Below are 12,714 nucleotides of genomic sequence, written 5' to 3' on the forward strand. Positions count from 1 at the left end.
GAGACACTGGGTCTTTGTCTGAAGGTGTGGGGGCTGCCAGGCGCGGGCCCTCCGCAGGTCCCCACCCGCATCCATCCTCAGTCCCTGCCATCCTCACCATCGGGGAGCGCCCATAAGCCACCACGGCGGCAGCAGCCGCAGCTGCACTCATCTGCGGTGACATGTTGTGGAGACTGGCGTAGGCGGCGCTGGGGCTGGTCAGCTCACCATTCATGCCCGCGTGGGGCACCATCCCAAATGGTGCGGGGTATGGGCCAGGCACCGCCAGGGGCGTCCTCAGGCCAGCTGCTGCAAGGAAGCACAGGCCACAGTGACTCACCTGGCCACTCAGGTCAGCCTGATCATCAATTTCAGGGCCCTCTTCAGTGCCTCCTATTATAGAGAAGGAGGGAAGGCTGGTGGTGTGGGGGGTGAGGGGTGGGGTGTGGGGGTCCGGGGGGGTGTTGTGGGGGGAGGGTATCACCTCCAATTCCTACACAGGGTCCCGGTCCCTTCTTCCCTACAGCTGAACTCCTCTCCAGGAAAGAATGGACTCCAAGGGGAGCACTGGCCATACATTTCCCCCTTGTACATCCACTTGACAACACTGGGAAACCAGGGGAATTAAGCAGCATTATTGTACCTAACTGGCAGAATGCACCACCTTCTGACTTAAACTCAGAAGGTTCTCCTGATAAAAATCCATGATTTCTCCTTCAGCTTGAACTTTCCATTTCTGGTACCAATTTCAAATAAAAACCTGATCCTGGATTTATGTAAACAAGAGCACAGGTTTAGGAGGAATATTCTGGGGCCTCTTTACTGCCTGGTCCAGGGTATTACATTTTCCCTCTCCCAGGGAGGAAGATACAGTTAAAAGTTATGAGTTTGTTCAGGGGCTAGAGTCTCAGTGAAACCCTCCCAATTTCTCCTGGAAGAGAAACCACTGATTCCTAAGGGATGTACCAGCAGAGCACTGGCCAACTGAAGCACACAAGAAACACACTGGGGCCAGCCAGACCGGCTGTTTCAGTCAACATTAGCAATCTCAGACACACAATGATAGTTTGGTAAGGAGCTTACGTGCAGAATAATTATCAGAAACTTTATTGAAGTCCTTGGGATTTGGATTATTTGGAAATAAAAGAAAAGCCAAATGTAAACAGTCAGAGACTGAACAGGGTACAGCTGCTGAAACCCAAGGACAAACATCTGTTTCTTATCATAGCTTTCAGAGATAAGAAGGAGGGAGGCAGGCAAAAGGCACCTCTCATATTCATGGGGAAATGCCCAATGAGATGAATAGACAAATCAAGTTGGGAAAGAGAAAAACAAAACACAGTCCACGAGGGGCAATGCCTTACCCGCTTGGTTGACGAGGGGGTCCATGGCTGGAGGCTTGCCGAGGCCTGGACGGAGTCCTGGAGTGGCGCTGGTGCCCGGCGTTGGCATGTCACTCCGAGGCGTCGGTGTGCTGGATTTCAGCACAGGCGTGCTGGCTTTTTCATGCTGGTATCATTAAACAAATTAAATGAGTATTATTTTTAATCCAAGCCATATTACACAATTTATCACAACAGCAGCTGGAACACTGGGCACCTTCTAGCTACTCCCTCAGCCAATTTTCATAAATCCACACAATGTTGACAGCATTAACTTGTGAGTGAGAAATGTTGACCTTTCCTCTTCCTGCCAGAATTAAAACTCTAGCTAGAGACACAGAACATGATCACACGCCTTCCTCCGTAGATTTTATTTTAAAAAGTATTTTTCCATCAGGCTTGTGGACTTTGGATCTAGTCCAAGTAAGAATGATGACCACCCAGAGGAAAGTTCTTGGTCACTCAGAAACAAATGCCTCCATCACCGAGAATATCAGAGGGAGGAACCCCCTTACCAACCTTTCCACCCTTGCCTTTTAGTGGCAGTGGGATTGAGACTGACAGTGAGAGATAGCTGAGCCATCAACTTGATGAGAAGCAAACTAGCATTTCAGAGGCAAAAGCCCTAGAAGTAGCCCTATCATTTTAAGAGATGTAACTAAAGAAAATTACTCTTTGGCATTCAGCGGCAGCACCCATTTGCCTACATAAACAGTGTGGACCCACTAGTGTAAGAGGCCTTCGGGAGTCAAGATGGTAACAGGGTCACAGGGCACCTTCTTCTGCATCTCAACCTTTCGTGTCCTTTGAGCCAGTCTGAGAAGTGCTCTGAGATAGCAAAGAACACAGGCTAGAGAGACCCCAGCTCTTTCTGGCCTGGGAGTCCATGTGCTGTGTAAACTTGGCAAGCTCCTCAAGCTTGTCAACTTGAGGCCTGCCTCCCCATCAGTAAAATGGGATAATGCCTTGAGGGACCACACAGGGATTAGTTATTATGGTATAGTTACGGTGAGTGGAGAGATGAGACACTCCACAATGTCTGGTGAATGACTGAGAGCATGAATAGGCCTGGTACCACCCTCATCCCTCCCCCAGTTCCAGGTTACCTCTGGTGCCACCTTGAGTACATCACCATCTGCCTGGTAACCCAATCACAACATGACCCAACAGGACGGGTCAGTCTAAAACCAGGGGAAATGCACCCCTTAAGAAAGTGAAGGACTTCATACGACCTACGGTGTTCAAACCATTTGTCAAGTAAGACGTTTCAGAGAGTCTGTGCCACAGACACATCCCCCAAGAAAGCAGGCAACAGGCAGGGAAGCTTATCTTGCTCTAATTATGGCCCAGAAGAGACGACTCAGAGGGAAAAACGAATCACCCAGGGACAGAGAGAAGAACCATGAGTTTCACTTTAAAACCCTTAAAAATCTATAACTCAGTCATTAAAAACCCCATATTTCAAATATATTAGGGAACCTCTGGTTCCCCAAGAAAACCGAACTGCTAAATAGGCAAGTGACAGTTCTTATGACCTACCAAGCTCATTTCTTTGGATTTCAAAGAAGTGGAACTTCCCGAGGAGGCAGTGGACGCCGGGCTGCTGGAGGCGTCTTTCTTCAGCAGGCGGGTTTTGTCAATCCCATTTTCCCTGGGTGAATGGGCGGGGCTTGCACGGGGAGATGAGGGGTCCTCCAGAAGCACAAGCAAAGGTCTCATGATTTCACTCACAACAGATGGATCTTTCCCTTTACACACTCTGTTTCCATACCAATTCTCCAAATTAAAGGAGAGTGCTCAAAGTCCTTGAGATTTGGGCGATTTGAGCACATGCACCTAATGTTGTTGTTACAACGAACAGGATGGTGTCTGCAAGCACACCGGTGGAAACACCATAAAGAAAAAAATCTAGAAACAATTGTGTCTCCCCTCATGCTCACATGCTTTGCCCAGAGGGCACAGGACAGAAAGGAGCACCAGACACCAACTTAGGAATCCAAAATGGTTAGGGAGACAGATTATTTTTTTAAAGAAACAAGTTTGTGTTGTTTTCAGACCATTACTGCTTTATGAACACTCAGTAAATTCTTAATGTGTAAAGTTGCAAAAGACCAACATATGGTGGCTCCACATCCTTTCTCTCACAAGTTGCTCTAAAAATAAAGTTTGATGAAGAGAATGGTTACCTCATTAGAAACATCCACAACTAAGTTGTCATCACTTTTGTCACCATCGCTATCCTAAAAAAAAAAAAAAAAAAAGGGAGAGATTTTAATGCCATTTACTAAAGGGATTGAGGCTCAATGAAATACCTATAGTTCTTGGTAGCAGACAGACTAGAAAATGACCTGGGACATGTCTATGGGTTCCCTTACAGAATGCCAGCCCTGGTAATTAAGATCACCTTCTTCCCTTCTCATCTGACCCAGGGAGGTGCAGAGCCCCAGGCAGGAACTCTGCTGCAATAGCACACCAGCCATACAGTCACAGTGCGGATACAGGTGATGGCAACTTGTAAAACCCGGCACACAGTAAAGACTCAATAAATGTTTGCAACAGCTGAATCTCTTATAATCCGAAAACTACATGTCCTTCTTTAAGAGATCTTTCCCCAACGGATTTCAAACTAAGAACACAATTTCATACCATTGCTTTTACATGTATCACTTTGAAGGCTGTCAAGAATTCTAGTGTTCATGGGCAATTCATAATTACAAAGACAAATTTGGACCTTGTTCCCATGGGGTTACTAATTACTGCAAAAAAAGTTACATAAAGCAAAAAAATAAATAAAGCAAAAAAAAAAAAAAAGTACAAACAACAAAGCTAAGTACTGGCTGAAATAACTACCAAGATCTAATCTAACTTCACGTTGGCTCTTTAGCAATCAACTTGGAATATTCTTGAGATCGAAGGAAGATAGGATAGCAGTATCTGGAGGGCACTGGCATCCTACAGTAGGGCTTTTAAGGTCTTGACATGAAGCCATAAAATTGGCTCATCAGAGGAAACTCCATGGTTGCACTGAATTTGAAAAAGCTTCAGGAAAAAAAGCTGTTCAATTTAATAACGTGATCACCCCTACATCAAGTTCAGGGCAGGCTGAAGAAGCCCTGAACTACGGTTAAGAAGCTTTCTTAGCCAAAAGGCCTATGCTCTTTAGTGCAGAGTCATACAATGGACATACAAAAAAACAGGTTATTGCAAATAGGCCCAAATTTTCAAAAAGGAGCAGGCCCCGGTGTTTATGATCTACACAGTTCTTATACTGATGTCACTGTCAAATAAGAATACACTAATAATGTCTGAGAAATATCAGTATAAGTGCAAACTCACTAACTTTCTGTGGACCCCAAGTCCAGCTAGAAAGATACCCCCAACTCTAAATTCATGTCTTAAATGTTTTATCTAGTCATACCTAAAGTGTTATATGAGGGAGACCCAATTGACTTTCTTTAATAATGTGTGACTAGATATGCTTTAGTCATAGTTATAAAGGTCCCATGCAATTCACTAGCAATAACAAGAAATTACAACCAATGAGGAAACCTGGGTAATTTCAAATAAGTCTGTTGAAAGAAGTATTTTTTCATGCAATAAAAGAAAAACTTCATACTAAAAAACATTTGCTTTCTCTTAACAAAGCCCACAGAAAATCACAAACGTTTTCAGGTACTAAGAAACCCAAGGTATGGGAATTCGCTGGTGGTCCAGCAGTTAGTACTCCACCCTTTCACTGCAGGGGGCGCGGATTTGATCCCTCGTCAGGGAACTAAGATCCAGATCTGCATGCTGCACAGCGCAGCCAAACTAAACAACAACAACAACGAAAAACACTGATTAAAAGAAAGGAAGAAAGAAACCCAGGGTGACAGTGACAAAATATAAGCTGAAGGGGTTTCCCTTTAGGAAAAAAATGTAGAAAAAAAAAGGTTAATGTAATGTACAGACCAACTGGTAAGAAGTAGCAAACAACTCATTTATTTAAAACGGAACTGTGAAGTGAGTGCCTAAGTAATCTGAAATGTAAATGTTAGCTTTGTATCGGATCATCCCCCAAATATAAACCTTCACAGTGTAGTACATATCTGCCATCAAACATCTAAGGTCTGAGTCCTTTGCTCCACATTCTCCATCATCATCTCCATACATTGCCCTCAACTACCAATACAACTAGATACAGCTAATAGCAGCAGTTTACGAAAAAGTCATGTAAAGCCATGGAGTCTACATCACTCACTACTAAATAATTCATCCACACGAGCCTTGCACAGAGCAACTTGGAACTGTATCACTGGCAAGTGTGCAAATTTCGGTATGTCATGGCTGATGAACAATCAATGTCATATATAAAAGTATCTGTGTGCAACACAAGTTCTGGGCAAAAGATAAGGGGCAAATACATACTAAAAAGGCTCGGGCTGGGGTGGGGAGATCAACAATTTGGGTTCTTAGAGTATTATTATGGAACAAAGTAGGTACCAATATTCTGTGGCAAAACATCCAATCCTAGGCTCTTGCTTTGGGAATCCTGGCATGGTTATCAAGAGCATGGATTCTAGAGTCAGACTGTCTCCAGGCTCTGCTACTAATTCCGACCTTGGGCCAATCACTTAAAAGCTCTGTGCTGCCATTCCTTTATCTATGAAATGGAGGGATGGTACCAAATATACAGGGTGGTTTTGAGAGGTAAGTGAAACAAGCCACATAGAAGGATACAGTACCTGGCACTACCTTGAGGTGCTCCTCAAGAACTGTTACCCATTTCTAAATACTATACTAGCCCTCAGCTTGTGCCAGCTAGCTGGAGACAGAGGTCCAGCGGGGAAACCTCTGCACAGCAGCCAGCTGGAGGTGGACACGTTCTCCTCCAGGGGCAACCGGGAAAGGCTTAATTCACCCTCTACTCTCACTGCTTCTGAGAATGTGTCCATCCTGAAACAGAAACTCACGGACACACAAGGAAATGACAAGGCATCTGTCAGATGCAATGTTTATGACCCTGAGACCACAGTCAATGGCCATTTGGCTTGGTTTGCTCTCCTCACGAATGTGGTTTTAGCCAGATCTGAATCAAGAGTCCTCACATCGAGCTGTGTGGTCTCATCTGCAGGGTTTGAACAAGATGCCCCCAGTGTTTCTTCCATGTTTACCACGGACTTTTATCACTGCACCGCTTGCTGTAGCAGAGGACAGACTCTGACTCAAGACCTAATTTGGACGTGAATCTATTACCACAATGGCATCCAAAAAGGCAGCTGATGACACCAAATTCTTATCCTCATTATTTCAGCACGACAGGGTACCAAATTTTGCAAGGCCTGGGACAAAATGAAAACACAGGCCCTGGCTCAAAAATTGAGCATTTAAAGATGGTGGAGAGCAGAGGATGAAACTAAGGGTGAGACAGATTCCTTTTAAGAGCAGGGCCAGTGCAGCTGGCTCAGACCACACACCATGAAGCTAGTCCTACATTTCTGTATCCCCTCTTACGAATAACTGCAGTAGAAAGCCCCAAATTTAATACTGAGCCTAGAAGATACACAATTTACAGCTCGAGAGGGAAATAATATCCTACAATGTAAGAATCTATCCTCTTGATACATTATTTTAAAATATGTGAAATTATCAGATCTTTTATAGACTCACTTAAAAGGTGAGCAAGAAGACAAACAAAATATTATTTCAAGCCCTTTATTTACTTACATAGTGGCTGGAGTCCTTATCGTCCACCTTTCTTTTTTTGATGTCATTAGAAAACTCGGGCCCATTTCTGCGTTTATCTGTGGCTCTTAAACTGTCTGGGACCAAGAGGGAATTACTCTGAAAGACCAAAAAAAAAAAAACCGAATCAATCCAAGATTTCTTCCCAAGTCTCTCTGCACACATGAAAACCCAACCTGGATGTGACAGCCGATTTGGAAAGGTGATACCTACACAGCCTTTCATTCCATTTAATTCGTCTCATCAGAAGACGTAGATGGCAAACATTTATAGAGATTTAAGCACTTAAAAGGGAGACCCTGATTGTGCAATCAAGCCATCCAAAGCCTCGTGGATCCTTCTGGCCCTACTCACTTAAAATGCTCCTCTGTTCTGTTTGTTCTTAAGAGAAATGGGAGCCTGCTGTTTATACGTGGATGTGTTTTTATTCTTTCCCACTGAGACTCCCTGGTCTGGAATACGAATGGTCTATGAGCAAAACCTGAGATCACTCTATTAGACGTATTCTGTCACTGTTAAGAGTCAAAGTGGGCCTTTCTAAAAAGACACAAAGAAAGCGGGTGGGATTAACAGCATGCTTTCCTAAAAGGCAAATCACATTTTCCACAGTCACAATGAAGGAACTCTTTTGAATTCTTTTAATTTATTGTTGAAAATAAGATTTGGTGTTCCTTGCCAAGAGCACTGAAATTTAAGACCCAAAGCAGGAATTGCAGCCAGTGAATCTTCAACAGCAAGGCCAGCTCCCACACACAAAAGCAGGAACAAGGACTAATCTTTTCCACAAACCACACAGGATACTTTCCTTCACATGTGCTGAGTATGAACTGCTGACCCAAAGAAAACAGGCATTTTAGATATCTGAGGGTCACATGACACTATCTGACATCCTTTCAATTCCCATCTCCCCTTGGGCTAAAGCATCAGAACATGTTACAATGAGTTCTTTTAAGTGTGGGATTAGCATATGCAAGAGGGCAATTTGTTCAGTGATGTGTTACTGCCTTGAACAATGCGGAACTGGCCCTGCAAAAACTTCCTTTCTCAAAGCCCAGATAACCCCAGTTTCTGAAAGATGCTGGAGAACTCAGTCTGCGGCCAACAAACAGTGATGCTACCTTTCTAGGCTGCAATTTAAAATACAAAGGAGCTTGGGAAAACCTTGAAGTAAGACCACCTCTAATGCAATAAGTACCAGGAGCAAATCTTTAAATAAAGGTCCATTTTTAGAGGCTCTGGATGGGTCTTCTGTCCTAACCAGCCCAAGGAAATTAGCCAGGTGGCTTGCTCTCAAACCACCCTCCTTCCGTGCCCTGTGAAAACTGGGGACCCCACCATGGGAATATTCTCAGCTCAACCACACTCAGGAGGAAATCAAAAGGCATGCTGAAGCCCCTCTGCCCACTTCAGAAGCTGCCTCTGAAGCAGCTGAGCTTTCATTCATGACCGTTCAAGCTTCACAAATGCCGGGAGGCTTACATAAAAGCAGTGGTAGGAACCAACACAATTCAATATAGAGAAGCTCAGAATAATGTCTCGAGCACAGTGTGGGGCTGAAAGGTGAGCTGGCTGGATCCCTGAACTAATTACCTTGGCAAACGTCTGCTAAAAACTAACCCCTCTGACCCAGACCCACTGCCTGACAGGACGCAGGAGACTTAACAAAACTCCTGTGAAGTGCTAACACACACACTGGGGAGGGGAGCAGCAGCTTGTGCTCAGTGGAAAAAGTGTCCAAACACGCTTGTCTGTGTTCTAGATTATATCAGCCCCCAAGTCTCTTCCTCCAGACTCAGACCAGAAGCAGTGAGGGCCAGGCTGCATCATTCTCAACCTGACATCTACCCATGCGCCCAGCAGAACACAGCAGTGTTGGTGTCCACTGGCAATTTTAAAGTCTCTCTCTCCAGGGTCTCCTGAGCAGCTCTCCTGCTATAACTAGCACTGGGCATCCAAACCACTCAGCTACTCAAAGACAGCTTTCCAATAATCTGATTTTTTTCTAACGTCAAATGGGACTGTGATCACAAAAGTAAACGACGTGCCTTCTAGGAACAACGCAATTTTTGCTAGAAACAATAACATTCCTCTGGCTGGACCCTGGCGAGCTGTAAGGCTTCTGCATCTCCATGTCAGAAGTGAAATTCTCATTCCTGTTTGAGCAGCTTAAGTGAGGCCTATAATCTGAATGAGTTCTGCAAAGCTCTGAGAGTACTTCTAAATTTAGATGGGGTTGGTAATTAGCACTCCTGCTTATCTGAAAATTGGCTCCATTCAGATGGAAGATTGAGACAAGTTACGAAATGAAATGTCTCATCATACCTTTGATGGTATAAAATTGATTCAAAACACGGCAGCAAGGAGAGTGGGTTGGAGAGGCCGGGGACAGCCACAGTCTGGAGCCAGCGGGTGCCTGGCCCATGCTGCAGCCCCACCTGTGACAAACCACTTTCTTGTGGTTCCCATGTGCCCTGTTTGCTGTGATTGTCCCCAGCATCTTCCAGCCCTGACACTGCTTTCATTGTTGTTCTTGACTTAAGCAAATAGTTCCAGCCTAATGAACTTCAATTCACCGTTGGCAGCAACAGTTTTGCTTAACTACTGCCTAGGAGACCTTCATCTTTCACAATTCCCTCATTTGATCCTCAGAACCCACAAGTGACCACATGGGTAGTGCTGGATGTCTCCTGATACCCTAAGTCTTCTTCCCTTGGGCTATGTTTTGTTCTCACACATGGTCTTATGTTCCTCAGGGCTCAGCAGCAGAATAGTCATTCTGATGGCTGTTCTGAGACATTTTACACACATTTTAAGAATGAAGAGACTATACCTGGGTGCTGACCTTTGGGGTCCTGCAAAATTTACGGTTCCATTTTGATTTGTTAGATTTGAAAGAGGACAAGACAGAATCATATTTAACATAAAAATTTAATATTCAATCAACATTTAAGAAGAGCCTGTTTGTAAAAGAATAAACCTGAGGTTGCTTCAAGTTACTGAGAAAGTCATGCATTCTAAACACAGAAGACAGGACCAAACCTCTGATGAGGCTAAAGCAACCTTAAAACATATTCATTGTCTTTATCCCCCTTGTTTTATCTAGAGGATGTCCAGAAGGCGAGGTGATTTTCCTGAAGTCAAGAAGCTTCTGTCCATTAAGTCAAAGTGCTGCACTCCCAAAAGAGTGATTTTTAAACTCAGTTTATGTACACTGAATACTTGTACCCAAATACTTGACCCCCCACAAATACCTCTCACTTAAGTCATATTGGCTCTTTAACCTAGTGAGCCTAAAATTCTAATGTGATATAATAACTACTAATGCATGCTTTCTTGGATTTCCCCCACCTCCTAAACACAGATACATCTTGCCTTACTTGGTACATGCCCACCGTAACAAAACTGTGAACATATCAAACATGGAAAACATTTTACAGCTTACTTTTAAATGACCTGAAAACAATCCCAAATTCCTGGCTTTCCACTCATGATTCCTGCCATTTATAACCCAAGAATCACACTAAAAAAACACCCCAGCAGAGAGCAACAAAATAGCCCAGGTATCCACAGCCCCAGTTTCATGCCCCATCAATTATTGCCAACAGTGGTTCCATATACCTATTTACTGCTTCTCCCTCTAGAGTCTGTATTTTGAAAGGTATTTATCTTCCAAAGAGCGTTCATCAAGTAAAATTCACTTTTCAAATATTTATTTGCCAAATAAATATTGTGAATTAGAGTTTTTTAATCAACATGAAAACTAGTGTTACAACACTGAATGATAGACTCTAATTCTAGCCAAGAAACTTGATGTTTTATTTCACCTTGCAGCTGGTAAAATTTAATTATCTGCCAGAATTTTTCAAACACTGTAATTACTGAGCAGACTTCTACTACAAATGTTCCGAGAGCTGGGATTTCCAGACTTTATATAAGTTTTCGTTTGTTTAAAAATTTTCTTAAAAACCAAACAAAATCATCTTATTTACCTTATGTCTTCCCTACAAGAACTCAAAAATAGAAGTTTCATACAGCTCATGGGGGATATTACAAATCTGAGCAAATCAAGATCTAAAAACATGCTGTTTTCAAAATAAGCTAAAATTTGAAAGCCGTGATGATTTTCTGCACCTTTCAAGTTACACACACTGGTGGGAACAGAGCCAAGTAAAACCATAAAGGGACAGGCAGATGAAACAAGTCTCTAAAGAAAACAAGATACCCCTGGAATGTTCAGCCCAGAGACAGTGTCTAAAAGACCCGTTATCCCAACTGGCATGCTTTTCTCTCCATCTATATAAAGAGTATTCATGAAATGATTAGATGAGGTCTAAGAACAGAGAAAAGGTGTGAACCACAACAAGGGACCCATCTCTTCTAATCTGGAATATTTGAGAGCCTAAAACCTGACTGGGCATGTGAACTGATAACAGGTGAATTGTTCACTATGGTTACCCTGTGCTTCCTGAGAGTCCTTTCTTGCACTAACAGTGATGTGATGGTTAAGAACAGAAACGAGAGTGAGCAAAAAAGCTACCCAGAAAGCATAGGAAGCCTTCGAATGTTATAACCTGTGGTCAGATTCAGAGCACAATTTCCCAAATAGGGGAAACATGTTGCATAAAAACACACCAGAATCATTCCCTGCTCAAGAAGAGTGGGCCCAGGTTAACTAGAGAGTTGGTGGTATTTGAACTAGTGGGCAGAAGTGGACAATGTAATCTCTTAGAGTAAAAATAAAATCCAGACATGTAAGTAACAAACTGTACCTTCCTACTTACAATTTAAATAGAAGAATCTTTTGAATTTCAGAGCATTAGGTCGACTCAGAAAAAAATGTCAAGATTTGGACTTTGTGTTACCTTTATTCTGACCATTCTGGAAAATAATGTTTCTATTTCATGCTCTGAACACCCACCTACTCAAGACCAACATAGAGAGACTTAGCTACTTTAATATCAATAATAAACAGTCTTTATAGTCGTATTCCAAGAATTTTACTTTTCTTGAGCAATTTAACAAGAATGGCTGTGCATGTATACTGAGGTATTTTGGAAGGTAAACTCCAGATATATGAAAGAGAGCTGGTTTACACTGTTAGTGTTGCCAGAACACTTTATAAGAGCATTCACGTCTCCTTCATCTACTCTGAGACCTCAAAGCAATTCTTTTGCCAACCAAATCTAAAGCTTGAAGCCACCAGCAGCAAATGTGAAAGGAAAACCCGCTCATGGAGACAGCAAAAGCTAGACAGGTTTCCCTAATGTGAAAATAATGCACATTATTCAAATGGATTTCTTTAGCTGCCATGCTGATTCCCCTTGGGAACAGTCTCCTCCTCACAGGAAAAGTGTTTGTGTCAGAGGTACAGATTGGAAACTCATGACACCTCATTTATCCTCAGTTACACTAAGGCAGTGGGAACCTAATTTGCTAGCATACTCTACGCTGACAATTAACTTCTCAGTGAACATTAAAACAATTAGGTAACGACACACCCCATCACATCTGTGCGCTGCCTCATCCACACCTGGCACCAATTAAGCCATCACTCTGTGCGTACTTTGTGCTGCGGTCCAGTTGGTCATTCACGCCTTCTGTGACAAGTGCACTTTTAACCTGTAAAACT

At 43.1% G+C, this 12,714-nt stretch overlaps 1 protein-coding gene across 6 annotated transcripts in view; it reads right to left on the reverse strand.

Moving 5' to 3' along the window:
- Positions 1-12,714, reverse strand: part of TLE1 (TLE family member 1, transcriptional corepressor) — a 92,313-nt gene that overhangs the window by 26,080 nt on the left and 53,519 nt on the right. For 3 of the 6 annotated variants that reach the window (XM_068974321.1, XM_068974320.1, XM_068974318.1), the window contains exons 9-13: positions 7,068-7,184; positions 3,548-3,601; positions 2,901-3,053; positions 1,344-1,488; positions 98-288 (exon numbers count right to left, since the gene is read on the reverse strand). In XM_068974321.1, the coding sequence (XP_068830422.1) occupies positions 98-288; positions 1,344-1,488; positions 2,901-3,053; positions 3,548-3,601; positions 7,068-7,184 (660 nt within the window). The remainder of the gene's footprint in view (positions 1-97; positions 289-1,343; positions 1,489-2,900; positions 3,054-3,547; positions 3,602-7,067; positions 7,185-12,714) is intronic. The other 3 variants (XM_068974323.1, XM_068974324.1, XM_068974322.1) reach the window with 3 other exon arrangements.

This window comes from Capricornis sumatraensis, chromosome 6 (assembly GCF_032405125.1).
Source record: "Capricornis sumatraensis isolate serow.1 chromosome 6, serow.2, whole genome shotgun sequence".
NCBI classification, from domain to species: Eukaryota; Metazoa; Chordata; class Mammalia; order Artiodactyla; family Bovidae; genus Capricornis; species Capricornis sumatraensis.